This window comes from Hydra viridissima, unplaced genomic scaffold (assembly GCF_058129835.1).
Source record: "Hydra viridissima isolate aposymbiotic clone 2 unplaced genomic scaffold, HvirCarnegie_v1 scaffold_9, whole genome shotgun sequence".
In the NCBI taxonomy this organism is placed as follows: domain Eukaryota; kingdom Metazoa; phylum Cnidaria; class Hydrozoa; order Anthoathecata; family Hydridae; genus Hydra; species Hydra viridissima.
Window position 1 is genome coordinate 15,216,881 of NW_028324308.1, and position 22,678 is coordinate 15,239,558.

The following is a 22,678-nucleotide window of genomic DNA, read 5'->3' on the forward strand; positions in this document are numbered from 1 at the left end:
CATTTTATAAGGCTTTTTACAGAAATATGAAAGAAAATAATTAAACAGTTTTGAAAGAAAAACTAGACTATGAAATAAAGTTTTAAAAATTTTAAAGAAATGAAATATCTAAAAAAATCAGACAATTAAAGAAATTATTTATATATTAAGGTACAAAATATTCGATATACTTTTTAAGTGCAATTTACGATTAAATAATATTTATGCATAGTTTATGTACCTTTTAGTTCTTAGTTACCCAATGCAATGTGCTAGAAGGTTAATAACATAACTGTATGGTAACCGTAAGTGGTGTCTACTTATAATTTTGAAAAATATTATATTTTCAATTTTTGTAGCAAGATACCAGATATGTACATGCTGCATGATCTATTAGCTGAGTGCTGTGAGTAAGGACTGAAGTTCCCGAAAAACGGTTCTTCGGTTCTTCGGTTCTTCGGTATTTTTCGGGGAATCGAAAGGAATCGAAGGTTTCGGTTCTTTATCAGAATAGGAATCGAAAAGAACCGAAGTTATCGGTTCCTTATAAAAAAAGGAATCGCAAAGAACCGAAGTTATCGGTTCTTTATCAGAATAGGAATCGAAAAGAACCGTAAATTGATTACTCACCTTTTTTTTAATAATATACTTCCGTTATAATCAATATTTTCGATTCTTTTCAATATTTTCAATTATTTCGGATATTTCGATTCTTTGTAATAAAAACGGTAAATTTCAATTATTAATTAAAAAATCGTTTTTATTGTAAAGAATCGTTTTTATTACAATTACGTTTTAATAATGGCGTGCGAAATTAAATTCAAATTCATTCAAATTTAATTTACCTCCCCTAAGGGATTCCCCTTTACCAGTATAAATAGTGGGGTTTTGTGAAAATCTAATCAGTTACAATTTATTGTTTCACAAACAACTCTTACAAACAACAACAACATTACAATTTACAACAATGTCTCAAGTTAATAATGCAATTTGGAATTACTTTACCAAACTACCAGAAGTGACAGTGAATTCTGTCACCAAAAAGAAAACTTATAAATCAAGTTGTAATCAATGTCAAGCAGTGTTAACTTGCTGCCATGGAAGTACATCAGGAATGAGTAAACATTTAGGGTAAGTAATGTTTTTTCAATTTTTTCGGTAATTTCGATTCTTTTTAATATTTTCAGAATTTTTGCAATTTAAGTTAATATTAAGTAAAGATTTACTTTATAAAAAAATAAAAATAGTTCTGAATAACTAAATAAACATAAGCACTGATTATTATTTATTATACAGTAACAGCTAACAGTAATACTGTTTGTTACATTTAATTTAATATAGCGCCATCTATAGGAGTTATTTCAATTTTTTCGATTCTTTTCAATATTTTCAATTATTTCGGTAATTTCGATTCCTATCCCTATAATTATTTAATTTAAATCTTTTTTTATACAGATCTCAGCATCCCATTCAAGCCAAAGCTTATCTTAAGGCAAAGAATGACAAGGTAGTGCAACTGGCTGCTGACAGGGAGGAAGTTGAAAAGGAGCTTGATAGATCTTCAAGTTTGAGAGGTTTCTTTCCAGCCACAACCACTAGTAAAAAAAGGGTGGATAACCTTAGTAAAAAGTCTCCACCATCCAGTCAGCAAGGTGGTCATGAAAAACTTCAAGTAACTCTGGATGAGCATGTTAAGGTGAGAAAAATATTGTAATTTTTTAGTAGCTTAAATAATCGTTTTTATAATATTTTACCATTTTTATTTGTAAATATTCGAATCAAAATCAAGCCCAAATTGGTAAATTGAGAAAAAATATTTCTTCAAAAAAAAATCGGATCTTTTGGGCGCCGTTTGGGCCATGCAGAAAATTTTTTTTTTCTCAATTTACCAATTCGGGCTTGATTTTGATGAAACTAATGTTAGAAATCTATTTTTATATTCAATTAGAAACTTTTGAGCCCTTTTCCAAATTTATAATATACTTTAAAGTTTAATAACTCTGTAAATTAATAAAAAGTTAAATTTCCACACTAGACAACAATTTAATGATTCCAAATTAATGTCCTTTTTGCTGTAAACTCAATATTAACAAAGTTATTGAGGTTTAAAGTTTTTGATTTGACCTGTCACCTAACATGTGCATGTAGATTTAGTAAACACGTGTTTTTCAAACGTTTCAAAACTTTAAAGGCTTTTAACTTTAAACTTCTTTGTTTTAATAGATAGAGTGATTAGCACTGTCTGTAGAAACTGCAACAACTTACCCATATATATTAGGTTGTCAGGTCTTGTTTAATGTAATTTCAATTCCTTGCGGTAATTTCGATAATATCGATTCCTTTCGATATTTTACATTTTTTTTATTATTTCAGATAACTAAATGGGATTCACAAAGCAGCTGTCAGCTTGATTTTGATACAGTTCTCACTCTGGCCTGCATCATGTCAAATCTTCCTTTCAATATTGTGGAAACTCTAGGAATGAAGTTGCTCTTGAACTATTTGGCACCAAAAGCAATCATAAAAACACCAAAAACACTTGCTACAACAAAGCTTGACATGATTCATCTTAATGTTGAAAAGGCAAAAACCAATCAACTTGAGGAAGAAGTACCAGAATGTGAAAGTGTAGCTTTTACATCAGATGGTTGGACAGCAAAAAATGGTGATCCTTTTGAATCTCTCACACTCCATTACATCAACAGTGATTTTGAGTTGAAAAAGTACAGTTTAGACTGCCAGGCTCATTTAAATAGGAAAACAGGTCCTTTACTTGCCAAAGGATTAGACACTATGATTTCAAAATATGAAGTCTTGGCAAGGCCTGACCTAGAAAGAACATGTGTGACTGATGGTGCAGCTAACATAAAGGCAGCTGTCAGTTTATCAACTTTATTGGACAAGCAATTGGTGTGTTGATCACATGTTGAACAATTGTTTGAAAGACACATTAGAAAATGGTGAGGTTAAGGTAATTGTTGATAAGTGCAAGAGACTTGCTCAAAGGACACATCAAAGCACTAAGGATTGGTATGAAATCAAACAAGAATGTGAATCTCTAGGGTGTAATCCAATCAAGCTAATCCAACCAGTGCAAACAAGATGGAATTCAAATGCAATGCTGTTCAAGTCAGTGTTAAGAAATGAGCAAGGTTTGAAGTCTGTCAGAGATAACAGCCTGAATGCAAACTTGACAATACTTATACCAAGTGATGAAGATTTTCAAGTAATTGCAGAACTTCATCCTTTCTTGGCAAAATGTCAAGAATACTCAGAGATTTGGTCCTCAGATAAAACACCTACAGTTCACAAGATCCAGCAACACCTCTTTTCATTGATTACTATGTGCCATAGGACAGTTACACAAAATACTTCAGGTAAAAAATATTTTTTTGTGATTCTTTCGATTCTTACTAATAATTTCGATAATTATCAACAAATTTCGATTCTTTCGATTCTTTCGAATAATTATCAACAAATTATGCAATTTAGATTATTTATATTTTTTTTTCTTTTCCAGGTTCAAGAATTGCTAAAGATGCAAGACCAGGTTTATAGAATACTTGGAAACTAGGATTCCAGATAAAGGCACTGAAGTTAATGACTTTAATCTTGCAAGTGTGTTTGATCCATTTTATAGAGGTTATTCTATCACATTAATCAAGGGCAACAAAGATCATTTAGATGGAATAATAGACCAATTGGTAGACAATCATCCAACTACCAGAGAATACAATGAGGCTTATGAGGCTTCATTACCTTCTGCACAGCCAAACTTAGATGAAGATATGGATGATTTTGAGAGAATGGCCATGGAAAATGATGGAAATGATGCACCAACTTTGGCAGGACCATCAGAGCCTCCTCTAAAGGTAGATATTCATTTTTATTAATAATAATTTCGATTCTTATAAATATTTCCGATACTTATAAATATTTTTTCGATTCTTTGCGGTAAATTCAAATTCAAATTTTTTTTTTAGATGGAATTTAAGAGGTACTTGTCTATGCAAAAGCCAGCTAAGGATGTGAAGGTTTTGGAATGGTGGAAGGTCAATCAAAAGGAACTGCCATTACTAGCTGCTATGGCAAGGAAGTACTTGTGTCCACCAGTGACTTCATGCTCTTCAGAAAGGCTATTTTCATTAGGAGGAAATATTATTAGTGATAAAAGACACAATATGAAGCCAGAGACCTTTCAAAAAATAATGTTCATAAAAGAAAACTTTCCACTAGTCAAATCAAAAATAAGGTCCTGGGACAAAAAATGCCCTGGTGAACCAGGCTATCAGTCTCAACCTCTACCATCCACCTCTCAAGATCAACCTCTACCATCCACCTCTCAAGATCAACCTCTACCATCAACTTCACAGACTCAACCTCTACCATCACCTTCTCAGACTCAACCTCAACCATCTCCATCTACACAAACCCAATCAACCAAACAGACAAAAATGAAAAGTTTTTTGAAACCAAATGAATCACAGTCTCAAAGTCTACTACAAAGAGCTAAAAAAAGGAAACTTGTACTTGAATCACCAATGAAAAAATCACCAATGAAAAAAAACCCTATATATGATGCATCTAAAGATTTATTTAATACTGAAGCTAGTGATAGTTCTACTAGCGTAGCTTATAGCAGTGCTAGTGGTAGTCGCAAGGGCAGCAAGGACAGTGTCACTGATCTCACTGATAGTGATTTAGAATAACTGTATTTTTCAACTGTATTTCAACTGTATTTTTGAAAATAAAAATTAAAAAAAATTCAAGTTTTTCAATTCTTAGTAACAATTTCGATTCTTTGTAGTATTTTCGATTTTTTGCGATATTTCCTGCTAAGAACCGAAATTGGAACCAAAATTTACGGTAATTTCGATTATTGCTTAAAATTAGGAGTCGAAAAGAACCGAAGTTATCGGTTCTTTATCAGAATCGGAATCGAAATTTACCGTTATTTCGATTCTTTCTTAAAATAAGGAATCGAAATTTACCAAAATTTCGAATCTTGCCTAAAATAAGGAATCGAAAAGAACCGAAGTTATCGGTTCCTTATCAAATTAGGAACCGAAATTAACCGAAGGAACCGTTTTTCGGTAATTCCAGTCTCTAGCTGAAATTAATGGATATAGTATTTAATAAGAACTTTAAATACAAAAAATTATTTTACTTATATATTATTCTTTGTAATATTCCAGCTCTCAATGATTGAGTCAATTGTTTTTGACTTGTTATTCAAAACGACTTATAAAGGGAACTTTTTGATAACATATATTTTGTATGTTATCAAACATCAACATTATGTATCTTATCAAAAAATGTATAATACATAAATTTACAATAAACTATCTGCATTAAATGTCAGAATGCATTAGTACTTTCTTATCATTTCAAACAAACCAGTTTTTTTAAAATTCAAAGACAGAGGTTTAATTAAACCAACCAAAAGTGTTGTTATCATATGTTATCATATTTCAGAAAACTATGCAAAAATATATCTTTATCACCTGGGTAAAAAACAAACTGCCAAAATAACTGGAAAAAAGCTTAGGAAGCAATTAACAAAACTTATCCTATTCAAAAACCAATCAAAAATATTTTTATGATATGATATGATATATATATATATATATATATATATATATATATATATATATATATATATATATATACATATATATATATATACATATATATACAGAAAGTTAATATAGAGCAACTTATTGTAAGAATATGTTTTGTTAAATAAAAAAATATTTATATTTGAAATTTATGTAAATATTTAATATTCCGTTATTTTTAATGAAAAAAATCTTATGTTAAACAAAAAAACTAGATTTTTATTAGAAAATTATATATTTATCAATATTTGAGCTTAAGATTTAAAACTTGATTATCATCAGTTTCTTAATTTTCACATCACCATTCCTTGATTCCGCCGCCATCTTGGGAGGCCAAAACTGGCTTCAAAAAATTTTCTGTATACGCTATCCAGTTATATTTTGAGATCAGTGGTCTTGAGTAATGAATAGATGGCAAACCATTTGGTGCTAAACACACCCAATTTCATGAAGAAAACCCGCGATTGATATTCTTGGTGAAATTGGGTATGATTGACTTGTGTGCTCAATTAAACTAATTTTTCTTTTTTTTAATAAGTAAAATAAAAATACAAAACAATGAGAGTATGAGACTTAAATATCTGACCATGCCGCATTTAAAAAGATTTCTACGATCATTTTACGCTCAATTCTAAAAAGATTTCTTTGGTTTTTTTAAACTGTAGATATACCATCGTACTTTGCGGCATCTACGACGTGGAAAACCTAAAACATTAACTTTTAATGCACGTATTTATACTTGCGTTTTAAATTCATGCCAAGAGTTCAAAGAATCTTTTTAAAATTTTGTGACGTTTAAATGTTAATTTACTTGAAGATTAAAATTTTACGACGATCTTCAAATAAGTTACCGTGGTCACACCACGTTAGCATGATATCTGGCAAAATGCCATTAAAATATCGCGCATGACAAATAATGCATCGCCAAAGTATTCAAAGCACGTGTATCAATGCATGGATTAAAGCTCAAGCTACGAAAGAAACATTTGAAGTTTCATTTGGTGTGCTCGTTTTTTTAAGAGCTGGATAAAACCAATTTTTTTTGTGTGTGTAACAATGACAAGTAATAATAAAACTTTTAGTTTCTACCGACCGTAAAAATTTCTCGAAAATTAAAATTTGTAAACGAGTTTATTCTTTATTAAAATGCTGTTTTTTTGCCATGAGCAATATGATATCTCAGGATTTACAAAAGAGGTTCAACTGCTTTTTGTTTTTTTTTTAAAGAGGGATCTATAGATTTTATAAGTTTATTATTCTGATTAACTGAACAACGCTATCGGAGACGTTTTTGTAACAATGGTATGTTTGAAACAAGCATCCGTACTTGTCTCAGTTATGTTTCACCTGCGTTTATATCAGAGTCGTTAACACTTTGCTGGTAACAAAAAGAATATGAAGTCAATCTCTATTGCTCTAGAAAAATCTGACCTTCTTAGGCTGGTGCTCACACTTTGACAATTACACAATTCTTATACAATTTAGACATCAGAAAGTCTAAAAAAAATTATAAAGATTGGGTTAATTCATTTTTCAATAATTAAAAAAAAAATCTAGAACAGAGTTTATATACATACATACATACATACATACATACATACATACACACGCACTCTGTTCTAGAACACAAGTATTTTCGTAATAATAAGAAAATCACTAACTTTTGATGCACCTTTAGTTTTTGAAAAACGATAAATTTGTTAAACAATTTTTAGCGAGGGCTTCGGTTTTTTTTCGTGAAGTGTGAAAATACGCACGCAATTACTTTATCACATTAACCTCAGACTGTACATAAAGGCGGCTTTCCACGGAGCGAATTAATTCGCGCGAAGCGAATAATTTCGCCAAGATTATTTGAGAGCATGCGCACAAAGATTTTTTTTATCGCAAGGCGAAAAATTTCTCTTCGCAAAATAGTTGGATCGACTTCTACTTTTTTTGTAGCGAATTTTTTCGCTTGAAGAAAGGGCCAATCAGAACCTTTGAAATATTCAAACATGCAAATTCGGAAATAAACAAACACAACAAAATTATAATGGCCGACAATAGTACGTTTATTCAGTGGTTTAAAGAAAGAAATGTTAACGTTGATTTATTGGAAGCTTTATTAAATGCTTCTCAAAATGAAGTTGCAATTACGAATGAAGAAGTAGTTGGTGAAGTAGTCGAAAATGAAGAGAATGAAAGCGATCATTGTATGCCTGTTGAATTCGATATAGATAATTTTCTTGAAGCTGTTCGTGAGCTTCCAAGCTTATGGGATGTTAATCATCCCACATACAAAGATAGATTAGTGAAATTAAATGCGTGGAAAAAACTTGCATTAAAATTTTGTAAGGAAGAGGACTTCCTTCAGAAAAAGTTAAAAAATCTGAAAGATACACTAAAAAAATGTTTAGATAAACGTAACCGTATGACTAGATCAGGAGCAGCAGCCTCAAACTTACCAAAATGTAGGTTTTTTGATCAAATGGCATTTTTACATGAAAAAAGTGCAAACAAACTAACGGAATCTAATGTAGATATTTTTCCAGATTTTGCTTCACCGTCATTTCACTCACAGCATAGTATTTCACCATTAAGTCCAAGTGTCAGTAGTTGTAGCAGTGAATTAATTCTAACTGAAAATCGAAAAAGATTAAGCTGTACAAGACCATCCATTCCAAAAAAAGCACGGATCAAAAATCAAAATGATGAGTCATTGTCACAATTGTCACAATCATTAGTAGAGTGTGACAAGATGTTAAAAAAGTCAATGGAAGATGTCGAGGAAGATGAAACAACCCTATTTTGTCGAAGCCTTATTCCAATTATGAAAGAACTCCCAATAAAAGAAAACAGACGGGCTATGATAAAGATAAAAACACTTCTTTTCAACATGAAATATGGCGAGCATGAAGAAATTTAGAGTAAACTATAATATAACTTAAATTATAATATAACTATATATATATATATATATATATATATATATATATATATATATATATATATATATATATATAAAATTAATAAAAAGTTAATAAAACTTCAAAAATAATTACACCAATACAAAAAAACTTGATAATATTTATAAGACCAAATCTTAGCAATAAAACTAGATAACTGATTTATAGCAATTATACAAATATATATATATATATATATATATATATATATATATATATATATATATATATATATATATTATATATATATAATATATATATATAAATTATATTATAATTTACTCTAAAAGTCTTTTTATCATATCAGTTGTTAACATTAATAACTTTGTCTTAATAAAATATCAGAATATAAAGTGTCGTAATATTTTGACTAATAGATGATAGTAACTACCCATAAACTACATGGTTTACTATGGAGACTTTTCACCTTAATTTTTTTTTTTAAAATCTACTTATATATATTTTATATTTGCTAATGCCTTATTTTTATCTGTGTTACAGATACAAATAAATTATATGAAATAACATTCAAATGAATTTCTAAATGTTTATCAAAAGTATTAACATATATATTTAAAACCAGAAACTTTACGGAAATTATAGAAATTTACAGAAATTCTAGAACATTTTAAATTTTTTTTTAAAAATCAGAATTGACATGTTAACAGTTTTTTAAAGCAATTTTTTTATGAATTTCTATTTACTAAGTCTAATTGCCATTCGAGTTCACCTTCTGGTGAATTGAAGTACTCTTTAAAGTCGTCTCTAACTTGCTTTGCGTCTTTTGAGTAGTTGTTAGAACCTGATGACAGTGGTTGCAGTGCAGCAGAACATGAATTATCTTGCCTCCAATCACCTGGTCTAAACCCAGCAGGACCGTCGATATCAGTATAATTTGTGGGGCAGTAGAGATAATTGTTTGCTGACCTTTTTTTCATCAGAAAGTTGTGTAAGGCTACAATCGCTTGTGTAATCAAAATTACTTTTTCGAGATTAGCAATAATTGGTCTGCGAAATATTCGAAAGCGTGATGTGGCAATGCCAAATGTATTTTCTATAACCCTTCTGGCTCTTGAAAGTCTGTAATTAAATATTTTTTGTTTTAAAAGAATGTTTTGATTGGGATATGGTTTCATCATGTGCCTTTTTAAACCAAAAGCATCGTCAGCAACTAAAACGTACGGTATTATTTTATCTGAATTACCAATCTTTTCTGGATCAGGAATATTCAATTTATTATTTTCAATTGCATAACCAAGACTGCAGTTATTAAAAACACTACCATCACTCTGTCTTCCAGAGTCACCAATGTCCACCATAGTAAATTCGTATTTAGCATTACAAACAGCTAGAAGAACTATGCTATGCGTTTTCTTATAGTTAAAATACTCTATACATTATGAGGAGCTTGCATAACAATGTGCTTGCCATCTATTGCACCTATAGCATGCGGAAAATTCCACATATTTTCAAATTCTTTTGCAATTGTTTTCCATTCTTGTTTTTCTGATGGAACGTGTAGATAGTTTCTCTCTTTCAATGAAGTCCAAATAGCAGCACACGTTTCACTAATAATCCTACTGATAGTGGAAGCGCTGATTCTGTAACTTGCAGCAATAGTACACTGAGCATCACCTGTTACAAGGAATCTAAGTGTTATGGCCAACCTTTCACTAGGACTAACAGGGTCTCTCATGGTTGTTCTCTGTTTTACAATGATAGGCGCTACGAACGAAAGCAACTCTTCGTAAGTTGTTGAAGACATACGAAAATACTTAAAAAAATATTCCTGGTCGTGTAAACGTAAATCCTGGATTAATAAATGAAACTCTCCTTTCTGTAGGCGTTCGGCATAAACTTTTCTTACCCAAAATCGTTTTTTATTCTTTACTTTTTCTCTTTTCAATTGCATCATTTTTAAAATAATTAATTTTCTTCGAAATAACAGCCATCTTTTTTTCGTCAACATGTTTTCCAAAAAGCGCGCTAAAAGTTATGCTAAACTTACGTGGAAATCAAATTTCTGGTTCAGCGAAAAAATAGACACGAATTAATTCGCTTCGCGCGAAATAATTCGCTCCGTGGAAAGCCGCCTTAAGTTCGCAGATTAGTGGAATTTTTTAAGCCTTATAATTTTTTTTTTATATAAAAGTTTTAAATTATGTCAATCATATTTAACTCCCAAACGTCATTAACTATTTAAATGACACAGTTTGTTAAAAAGTCAAAATGTTTTGAAGAGACAATTTTTAAGTTTGAAATTTCTGAATATAATTCAGTGAATAGTTAATTAGATATTGTTTTAAAAATTCTTATAAAAATCCATTTCTGTAAAAAGAAGCATTCACAAATTCCGTGAATATTCCTTGGTTGAACTTTCTTTTTCTGATTTGATGGCATTCGTCGCTACACCTCTTTATAAGTTAACAAATTAAACTTGACTTAGCCCTTTTCTCTAAGAATTTTCTAAATTTACTAAAGTATCTTCTATAAATGGAAACTTATATTTTAAAAAATTGTACTTTTATCATGACAGAGACTGGGAAAGATTAAAAATAGCTATGTAAATTAGAGCGCGCCACCAAGATTAGTTTAATCAATGAGAGAGTCACGTCAATAAACTAAAAAGAGGTTTAAAAAATTTCAAGTTTAAAAATAGCTTTATACAACTATTTTTGTAACCGCTAAAAAATTTCGCAAGATAAAAACGTTTCGAGAATATAAAAAACCTTTGAGAAAATAAAAATACCAAACTTTATTCTTAAAAAGTTTATAGAAAAATTTCGTGTAGAATTTCGCCAGAAAACATTCAAAAAGTGGTTGCCGTTAAAAGTATTTTGAGAAATATTCCGTCAAAAATTGCATATACCAAGTAGCTAATCAATACGTTAAAATTTTTTTATATTTCTTTTTCTCGGTTTAATATCATTTATATAAAAACGTTATCCTAACTTTAAATAAGAAAACCAATAAATAAACATTTTTTGTTTTAAAGAGTTATACATTGTGAATAAAGGCGAAGTTTAGTTGATCGCTGCATAAAAAAATATTCGTTTAAAATCTATAAGGAAATAAACATCAGGTTAAAGAAATTGGAGTGAAATTTATTGAAGCGCTAGTAGGAGGTTGCGAGTCTATTGGAGGATATAATAGCGGTTGCTGAATTATAACGGATGGTGGAAGTTGATTAGTCGTTGGTATACCATTTGCTTCCGGCTACAGTAAAGTAATAAACATGTTTTATGTTTTTCATTTCTGATTGCTCAGATTTCAGCAATTTTTAGAGTTTTATGTACGTAAGAATACTTTAAAACTTACCGGAGGCATTTGATTGTATGTGTATACTGGTACGTAGTTCATATTACCAAAGGTATGTTTATCATCATTGTCACCAATGTTTGTTTGAGTGGCTCCAGCAGCAGCAGCATATGAAGGTGGACCCATTTCTGGGTAACCCATGAAGCCAACAGTCGACGGAGCAAAACTGGCAGCAGAACCTTAATTTTTTCATAAGTTACATTGATTTAAAGCTTAATACTCATTTTATAATTCATGAATTTTATTTTAAAAAAGTGTTACTAATGAGGTGCTAATAACGAAAACACTGACTTGTTTGCTTGTTTAAATATTGAAATCCAGGACCAGATTGACCATTCAATGTGCGATATGGCACTGTGCCAATAACAATTGGCATTTTTATATCAGGGTCAAAACCCCAAGGAACATCTATTTCTACTCGTAACTCGTACCAAACTTTGATAACACGTGATGATAAAATAGAAGGGGAGGTTGGAGGTATGCTGAAAGGTTGGTTTTGCCATGAAGAAGATTGACCTCTAGGAATAGCTGGACCTATATTTGAGATTTAACAGATTCTTTCCATCAGCATTAGCATTTACAAAAAGAATAATTGAAACATAAAATGAAATTGATTTAAACAAATACTAATGTTAGTGCTAAATAGTGTTTTACTAGTTACACAGTAGAAATAAAAACGAACAATTTAATTGATAACATTAAGAATATTTAATTGTATAGCCTCTTGATAATGTTAAGGTCTATTTAATTAATGTTCATGTTTTAAGTGATGTCCAATCAATTTAAAACAATCTTAAATACAAATTGCTGCGGTCTCTTATGAGATATATGATGAGTTCTTTTATTTGAAGTAGAAAATGTTATTGTTTATGATTATTTTATGAACAATTCTTAGAATTTCACTTACCAACAATTTCAGAAATACTTTCAGAACAAGTATTTGTTTTTGTGGGGGTTATATACTCTACATGTTTGTAAAGCTTAGCCTTCATGCCAGCCATATCACGAGTAGTGTTGTTTGTAGCTCGTGCAGTTACCATTATCCATTCACCCGGACAATAAGCACATCGATCAATACTTGCTGGGGAAAAAAAAAATTTAACATGGAAATGTAAAGGCTCCAAACAAAGTAAAATTTCTGACATTAATTTTAACAAGAAACCCAAAATTTAGAAAAATACAGATTTTCAATAAACAAAATTAAAAAAAACTTGAACAATACCTTCCAAATCCAGAGGTCCAGCTGCACAACAACAACATCCAACTTCTTTGTGTTTCGAACCTCCAGGTCGTAATGAATTATACTGTGCTAAATTTGTATCAATTATTTCGTTTACAGTGAAAGGCCTTTTAGTTTTGTGGTTGAACTTCCAAGGCTTGTCAATTTCAGCTAAATATTATGCAACCCAATTAAAATACAGGCACCTTTTACCTGTAATCTTGGATAAAACAATAATACACAATTACCAAAAGAAATGTAAAACAAAATTATTTATTGCAAGTGCAACTTACAACTTACAGATCTTCAGTTTAGATTTATTTTGTTCAAGTTCCCATTTTAAAAGTTGGAAGAAAGCTATTGATTATAAAGTTAGAATTACTTGAAATTGTAATCTTTTTAAACTATTAATTTATATTTAAACTTGTTTATATTTTTAAAAAAACTTATATTTTAAAAAATTATTTAGAAATAGATTTAAAAAAATGAACTGTATTTTAAAAGTAATCATTACCAATTAAAATTGATAATCCATTTCTTCATAACAATTAAAATGGGAGAACAAAACAGTTCTAACTTGACAGGATGAACAGCAAATATCATAAAAATCTTCTTAAATAGCACTCTAATATGAACTTTTAAATTTGTGCATGAGTATTCTTAAATATCTTACCAGAAACTTGATACCGAATATGTCCATGGCTGCCCTCAAATGAACTTGGTAAAATAACAGGAAGATGAAATTTGAAACGATGAAAACTTTGACCAGCTTCACTTTGAAACTTTAAAGTTGTCCCTCCATGAATCCATAATTGATATTCAAATAAATTTTCACTATTACTATAGTGATGTTCTCTTTTGTTATCACCTACCCCTGAACTCTCACACCAATTACAAGAACCTTTACCTAAAATAACATTATTTGAAAAAATAAAACATACATTAATACTAATAGTAGCAGTAGTGGTTGTTAAAAGTATGCATTGCAAATATTATGAAATGTTGTGACATGATGAAACATTTAATTTATCTGAAACTTTTCACAAAGAATTGAGTTTTAGTTAACAAAAAAATGTCAAGTTATGACTTTAGAATAATAAATTTTAACAATTTCTGAATACTTCTTATTAAAAACCACAATTTCATGAGTTCATAACTATTTACAATATTCCTGACATCAACTACAAAAGCAAAACATCTTTTACAAGGTGACATGCATATTTTTCAAGAGAAATAAAAAACTGATTGAAAACTCCATGAGTGATAAAAAGAATCAGGTAAGATTCTTAAGTTAAGTAAACTAAAAAAAGCAACAAAAATAAATAAAAGTAAAAGGCCTAAGAGGACTTGCCAAGCTCATGAAAGCTGGACCTAGGGGAATATCAATTAAGATTAGAACTTTATAAAACTATATAATTATTTAAAAAGAAGTTGAATAAATTTATGACTAAACAGGCAATCCACAAGTTATTGGACAAAATAACAACTTAAGTAACTTATTTGTAAATAAAAAAAAAAAAGCTATGATTTTTTTTTCTAAAATGTTCTTAATTGGTTGTGCTTGAGCATATTTGGTGGGTTGGATTCCTTATTGACATAACTGACATATTCATCCATCCAATTAAGAGAATCTTAAGAGTAATGAGAGCTTGCTAAATCTGGCCATAATAAATAGTTAAAGTTGCCATGATAGTTGACATAAACAATTTTTCTACAAAGCCAATACATGCCCAGAAAGTTTCTCTTTTCCTACAAAGCGAACTCTTTCTGAGCATGTTTCTTTGATGTTTATGTAGTATCCAGAATTTTTAGGCATGTTAGCACTTGGAAAAGAAAAGGACTTTTTATTATGAATGACCAGAAGTGATTATATATTACAGAAGTGATTACGTTACATTATGATTACAACGATTATATTACAGAGGTGGTTAACAAATTTTTTGCTTCTTTTCTTTGCATTGCTGTTCAATTGTGTACTTGGGAGTCTTTTCACTTTTTCTCTATTGAATAATCATTTTTTTAAATTGACAATGAACTATTGATTGGTTTACACCAAATTTAAGACCCAATTTTTATCTGACTGACCTCTTTGTTTGTTAAAATTCTTGTTCTACTGCATTTAACCTCATTTTAAATAAATGTGCTTTAAATACTAAAGTAAGCATTTTATTGACTTTTGTACATATGTGACCAAACAACTGATTATTTAGCTAGAAAAATTAAACTAAAATTTTTCCAATAACTTATACAAAAAGAAAAAAAAAGCATAACAATGTTATCAAAAGAAGATTATAATGAGTAACCAAATACTTTTACTTATACTTTTTATATTGACAGAATGAGTATACATAAAATAAAAATTAAAGAGTAATTAGAGCAGTTAGCTTTGTGGATTTATAAAAAATAAATTGCAATTTTACCTTCCACTGTCAACTTAATTCCTCTCATCTCCATAGGGCGACTTAAGCCCATAATAACACTTCCTGTCACTACTTCTCCAGGATAAAATACTTCACGATTGTTGTCAAAAATGATAGCAAACTCTGTCAACTTAACCATTTACTTTTTATTTTTCTAAATGTGCTATATGTGCATATATATATATATATATATATATATATATATATATATATATATATATATATATATATATATATATATATATATATATATATATATATATATATATATATATATATATATATATATATATATATACAAGTAAAAAAAAAAAATTATAGAAACAAGGCATATTTCTAAAATAACAAAAAAATAAGTGATATTGACATATGACAGAATTAACTCATAAGTTTAAACAACATAATATATGTAGATATGTTCCAATAATAAGAACTCAAACTTTACATGTATACTCCATATCTATTGCTAACAAATAAGAAATACCATAGAGAAAAATGCTTTAATTTTGAATCAACTCTGATATTTTGTAACCTAAACTAATTTTTATGCTTAAACAGCACAAAAATGTTTAATTGAATACAAAACAGTTTTATAATATATAGATTTACTTTTAAAGAATACAAACATTTGGTTACAAATTTATGTGTACATTCTCAAGTGATCTCTTGATTTTACGATGAATGTACCATCCAGGATACGAATAAAACACTGCGAAAACACAAACTATTCCGAATACTTAGGTTGCAACAAAAGATCAATAAAAATTATGGATATGCAGATAAAAACTCTGCTATTTATCTATCAAATAAAGTCAAGGAAAGCGATTAGTTTTAATTTGGTAGGTATAGCATTGCATAATTTTAAACTAATAAAGCGTGTTAGTTGCCATAGTTAGCATAACAGTTTTAGTATATTTTAGGCAGTTCCAGCATGAGGAAAGCGTGAACATTTATGCTGGGGAAAACCTAAAATGTAAACGTCGATTTGTTTTTGCGACGTTCTGTACGACCTGTTCGCAACTTCAAGATATTATTAATTTCGGTTTCTTTTAACTCAACACGAAATGGCTGATGAAAAAGAAAATTCTATGAGTTTAGACATATTGATGCTAAGAGTTTGAAAAGTAACGATTTATGAAAAAATAAAGCAAAATTTTGAAGAAAGTATCTCCAGGCTTAAATGCATCAATTATGCCTAAAGCACAGGGCGAGTAAGGCTGTTCACCGAGTGTAGGAAGCATAAAAGCTTAGTACGATTTTTGAAATCACATACGATGTGAACTTATAACAATCAGCCGTACTTTAATTTTTTACATAGTTTAAGAGAAGTTTAATAGAAGTAATGGTAGAAAAGAAGTGGCGGTCCGAGTGTTTTTTTTGTTTTGTTTTTTTTTATTTTCTTTCTCTCTTTGCTATTTATAAGTACATTGCATGTAGAAGTATTAGCAATATAACAAAACAATTAACAGTTTTTACAAGTCATGTAAACAAATGTAATAATTGCCGTTAAAGTGTATTAAAAATCGTTCTTCATACTTTACATTTTATTTATGATTGAATAAAATTGTAAATTTTTACGACATTGATATGTAGCAAAGTTAAAACAGATGAAACCCTAATTAAACTTTAATCCAGAAATATCTATTTCCATTTCTTTTTCCTCAACCCGAGTTTTTGCGAAGTTTAATACGACGTTTTTCCAAAATGGCAAATTAAAAAAATTAACATGCTTTTACTTGCGATTTGTAATAACCGGACGTCTTTATTTTCTAAATACTCTTTTCCTGTTACAAATTGAATTTTTCAATTTATTATTATCAATCCGGTTTAGCTATTTCATAAAAAATTTCTAACCTTTTATTTTAGAATTTGATTTCTATCTTTTTAATTTTACATTCGCTTGATTTTTTTTTCTTTTTTTCTTTTTTTTTTATCATTCGCAATTCACGCTCTTTTAAAATTTCGCAGTTCATTTAAATCCATTAAAATCAAAGTTACCAATTTAACACGTTTTTCATTTTAATATTTACTTATTTATAATAAAAACTGCTTAAAATAACAATAATTATACACTAACCAAACAGTTTTAAAGCAGTTTAACTTAAAAACTCGTAAGTAACAATAATAAATAGATTTTTTTTAGATAACTTTATCAACTAAAAAATTAATATTCTAAAACTAATTAAAAATAAAAAATAGTTGAAAATACTTAATGGTGAACTATAGTTCTAGCGCTAAATCATTTATTTGCTTAACATGATTACGGAGAAGAGTTTCAGACGAATATTTGTGCGAAAAATTGTCAGCACACTCAACCTATTAAATCAAGTAAACTCAGACTACTCTTATCTTTTAGCCCTATAAAAAAAATGAAGAAGAAATGTTAATTTAGAGCCAGAATGTAAAAATTCGAACTTCTGTCGAGGCCTTACAAATAAAGCCAAAATAACATTCAAATCTTAAATCATTTGACACTTACCTTTGACATGCACACACACACACACACACACACACACACACACACACACACACACACACACACACACACACACACACACACACACACACACAAAGATTAGAAAAACTTAAATAAATGCTTTTATTATTTTGGGATGTAGAACCCAAAAATGACTATAAAAATCTCAGGATTAAAGATAATTCTCTACACATCAGCCATTACCTCAAAACACGTCGGTTCTAACTTTATTCTGTACCAATTTGTATTTAGCAAAGGCATGACGGAATTTACAATTAATAATAATTAGCAATTATACTAAATATGGATTTCTACTTAGACATAATATTCTACAATTGAAAAGATAAAATAGAAGTTTTTCTTTCAAACCACATATCTTCATCCTTTTCAACAACCCATCAGTTTTTATCGTTAGACAGCTGTTTCAACGATGTAGAATTTTGTAAATTCGTGAAACAAACAAACTCATGGTCGCATTTAAAGTAGAATTGTTGCTTTCATTCCCCTGATTTTGCTTTTAAATTGGAATTTGGATTTGTAGTGAATTTGGTTGTAGGATTTGTGGTAGTAGGTTTTTTGTGAAATAACATGTGAAACATCGTCCTGCCTTCGATGAAGATGAGCGAAGAAGATGCAAAGACTATTAATATTTTTTTTACAACATTTAATGAACAGATTTCATATTTACTGAGTTCAAGAGTTTAAAAATATAAATAACCCGCCGTAAAATTATAACAGGTACTAACCTTTTCCTCCTTGTCCATCTTTTAGGATCAGTTAATAGACCATTGGAAATTCAATTTAACTGAGGAAGTTTCTGATTTTTATTTTCTGAAAAGAGACCGAAAAGAGAAATTCTTTCGACCTCTTTTTAGAAACTAAAAAACTAGAAATTTGAATTGAGCAATATTTTGAATGCTATTTCACTGTAGAAATTCTTTTGCCAGAAAATTGACAAAACTATAAGGAAATCACGCGACTTTGATCGGACAAGATATAAGAAGTTGTGATGTTGAAATCAAATGAGTTGTAGGAAAGTTTGCTTTTGTAGTTCGGGAAGTTACAGGAAGTTTTGATGTTGAGACCGAATAAGTTATGGGAAGGAAGGCATCGGTTTTTTAAAATTTGATTTTGTTTCTTTCATCAACTTTTATTAACTTTTACCAACTTTAACAACATTTAACAACTTTTTAGTGTTTACGAGATGAAACAAGATTAAATAATCACATCGATGCAACGAATTTCTATTATATTAAGTAGTTTTATTCCTTACAAAACTATTTCTTACAAATTCCGTATAAATCTATTTAACAGAACGGAAAATTTCTTTTAAATGATGTTGTTTGTACACAATTCTCTCTATATATCTATGTCTTTGTCACTTACACAAATATTTTAATTATGTTTTGCGTTTTGCGCTAAAGAACAAAAGTATAAATATAAAGGGGGATATATATTCTGACAAAGCAGCTGATGAGCTTATATATCAGAAATTATATAACTTTCAAAAAAAAATGCACGTGATAACGGGTGATGCATAGATTATCGGACAAATTTTAATTTTTCTTGCTAATCAAAAAATCGTGTGGTTTGATGCATACGTAAAAAAAATCAATGAAATGTTTACTTTATTAAGACACATTCATCTAAAATGAGGTTAAATGTAGCAAAATGGAATCTTTTCAAAAACGATTTGAAATTTTTTTGTAAAAAACTCTGATGTAATAAATAGTGCAATTGTAAATCATTTTTAAAAAAAGCAGGTCGAGTCCTAAAACAATTCATTTAAAGACCTGAAACTGGTCAATCTTTTTCGCATAAAAAGCGTTCTGGTCGCCCGGCTTCCTAGACTAGAGAAAAGAAAGTCAAACTAAAGAGACCTGTCAACAATCAAAAAGGAATCAGTCAGAGAAAATTGGGTCTTAAACTCGGTATAAAGTCAATCGACAGTTGATTATCAATGAATATTCAATAAAGAAAACGTGAAAAGACTCCAAGTACACAATTGAACAACAAATAATGCAAAGGTCATGTACTAGGCGAGAAGATGTAATAGGCGAGATCAAGAAAATTGAGCTGATAAAATTTTTCTTATTTACACAGTAATGTAGAAATAATCAATCAAAAGACAGGTAAAAAATTTAGAAAAGGAGCTATTAATATAATTAACATATAAATATTTATATATAAATCATACTTGTAGTTCCTTATAAACAATAAGCTAAAAAAAAAGCTGATACACGATCAATTCATTCGAGTCATTTGGTCCCAAATTTTCTACAACGAAATCTGAGCAGAAGATAGTATTTAAAACTTACGATTATTTGTTGGTTAAATTTATAACTTTAAACTTTCAACATAGTTTGGTTAAATGATACATTAAAACAAACACAACGAGATTTAAATTTCAAAATGAAAACTTTAATGCTGTTTCTAAAAGTCTTTCACTTAAACACTCTGCTCTGCTTATGCTTTTTAAATTGAACGTGAAATTTTTCAACTTACACAGCAATATGAATCTCCACGTGGAAATAAAGGTTTATTACAATTTGGGTTTTCTTTTTAAGGATTATTCACTAAGGAGAATGACGACATACTTTACGTCATCAACGTACTTTATGTTCAACCAATCATATTACATTGCGAGTAAAAATAAAAAAAGTTTCTGTTTAACGCAAAAAGACAAAAAGTGGTGGGTGAAAATCTCGATTTGTTTTCTTATTTAATTAAATCAACAAAATGTAAAAATTTAAACGCTGTGTTCCTCGAAAATAATTTATGATTTAAGCGCGCCATATATTATTCAAATTCATACCGTTATGCGCACCTCTTGTGCGGCGTTGATCCCACTTTTGAATGAAATACTTCCCTGTAGTATATAATGAGGAAGATAATGTAGTAGATAATGAGGAGACAATTACTGAGATAATAACTTTACTTTTAATTTGAGCATAATAATTCTGATTCGAAACTTGATAAATAAAAATGCATCGTAATATTGTCATTTACATTACTAAAGTTGTCAACTGAAGTAAAAAACTCAACATTCCAATTGGATTGGCCTTTTTTAAAATCAGGGATGCTGCATGCTCAAACTCATGCATTACATGTAACCCCTATGCATCTTGTGACCGACATACAATAACGTTCATGACTAGGCATTCAAGTGCCATTCACGTGAAGCATTGTTTACACTAATTACTAAGCTTGTTTTTGAATCTTCTAAAACTGCATTAAAACTTTTATTACCGTTGAAGAGAGTAATGACATTCTTGATAAAAATTATAATATCAAGTATATGCACTCTATTACGTCATAGTAATTTTTCAGATAACGTCACAATATATATCATATATACACAAAAGATATACAATATATTCATATATTGCATATGTATGTACATACATACATACATACATACATACATACATACATACATACATACATACATACATACATACATACATACACACATACATACATACATGCATACATACATACATACATACATACATACATACATACATACATACATACATACATACATACATACATACATACATACATACATACATACATACATACATACATACATACATACAATCCAAATGGTAAAAAAAGTTTTACACAGAAAAGCTGTATCTCATAACTAAGAAAATGGATGAAGATAAGCAAGTGATGAAGATTAGTAAGCAAAGAAAAAAGTAAACAGTGCCGCAGCCAAACGTTTTTTTTATGTCACAAATCGAGCAATCGCACTATAAATACCTTTGATAAAGTTTACTGTTTAAGAAAGAAAACTCAACCTGCTAGCTAACAAACAAAAATTTGGGCTTGTATTTATACTTTAAAACAACTAAAGTTGTAATTTTGAAGTATAAATCAATTTATTTAAAAAAACTTGAAAAACAAAGGTTAATTCTTTTGGTTTTTTAAAAAGAAAAAAAAATTATTGCAACAACAGAGTTCATTAGAAAAGCTTTTAAAAAAATATTTCTAACTGCGTTGCAAAGAAAAAAAAAATTGTCAAAAGATTATAAAGGTTAAAAGGTCAACAAAATTCCAATGATCAATCTCCGTGTGGAAAGAGCAATCAAGAAACGCTTAATGATAAGAATTATTTCAACTTATAAGATATTTATAAACAGTGCTATAAATTCTCTTAGTCAGCCCATTTAGTCTAAAGTTCAAAATTTCAAAATCTCATGTGTAAAACATTCTCAGGCCACGTGAACAACTTAAAAACTTTACACAACCAAAGATTGCTGGGAAAATTTTGGGTTTGGCCTCTTTTCAAAGATATTGTTATTGGTGTTATTTTTGTTGATTTGTTTTTATTACTACCAGCATAACTACAAATTTTATTATTACCATTAACTTAGTTACTATTATTTATTCATTCATTTATTTCTATTACTATTATTGTTACTATTATTATTACTATTATTATTACTATTATATTTATTATTATTATTATTATTATTATTATTATTATTATTATTATTATTATTATTATTATTATTATTACTTTTATTATCATTATTATATATTATATCATTATTACATCAGTATTTGATTGTTCTTGGTTATCACTTGATAAATAAAATGGTCTTTTAGTGGAGGAGCTATTTTAATTGCTGTTGATTGCGTTTAAGATGATGTTTGAGTTCAATTTTTCGATTTTATTTTAAGACGATGTA

General features: G+C 29.1%; 2 protein-coding genes and 1 long non-coding RNA gene across 3 annotated transcripts; 1 reads left to right on the forward strand and 2 right to left on the reverse strand.

The window, feature by feature from the left end:
• The first annotated feature begins 7,475 nt into the window (after window positions 1-7,475).
• LOC149884241 (uncharacterized) lies at window positions 7,476-8,505 on the forward strand. Its single transcript, XM_090098110.1, has one exon. The coding sequence runs from the start codon at window positions 7,633-7,635 to the stop codon at window positions 8,503-8,505; it is 873 nt and encodes a 290-aa protein (XP_089954236.1). The 5' UTR covers window positions 7,476-7,632.
• Window positions 8,506-11,173: 2,668 nt separating this feature from the next.
• Window positions 11,174-15,680, reverse strand: LOC145185856 (arrestin domain-containing protein 3-like). The gene is made up of 7 exons (XM_080061892.2): window positions 15,503-15,680; window positions 13,756-13,989; window positions 13,086-13,253; window positions 12,771-12,944; window positions 12,155-12,397; window positions 11,864-12,042; window positions 11,174-11,761 (listed from the first exon to the last, which is right to left on the reverse strand). The coding sequence occupies exons 1-7, from the start codon at window positions 15,639-15,641 to the stop codon at window positions 11,624-11,626; spliced, it is 1,275 nt and encodes a 424-aa protein (XP_079918018.2). The 5' UTR covers window positions 15,642-15,680; the 3' UTR covers window positions 11,174-11,623.
• A 2,590-nt stretch (window positions 15,681-18,270) lies between these two features.
• On the reverse strand, window positions 18,271-21,833 carry LOC149884242 (uncharacterized). Its single transcript, XR_016456010.1, has 2 exons — window positions 18,725-21,833; window positions 18,271-18,618 (listed from the first exon to the last, which is right to left on the reverse strand). It is a non-coding gene; the product is annotated as an uncharacterized LOC149884242 (long non-coding RNA).
• Between the last annotated feature and the right edge of the window lie 845 nt (window positions 21,834-22,678).

Coding starts and splice junctions, on each gene's coding strand:
- LOC149884241 (XM_090098110.1), top strand. CDS start 7,633: ATGGCCGACAATAGTACGTTTATTCAGTGGTTTAAAGAAAGAAATGTT.
- LOC145185856 (XM_080061892.2), bottom strand. CDS start 15,641: ATGGTTAAGTTGACAGAGTTTGCTATCATTTTTGACAACAATCGTGAA. Junction 13,990..15,502: donor AATTAAGTTGACAGTGGAAG/GTAAAATTGCAA, acceptor ATGTTATTTTAG/GTAAAGGTTCTTGTAATTGG. Junction 12,945..13,085: donor TGGACCTCTGGATTTGGAAG/GTATTGTTCAAG, acceptor TTTTTTCCCCAG/CAAGTATTGATCGATGTGCT.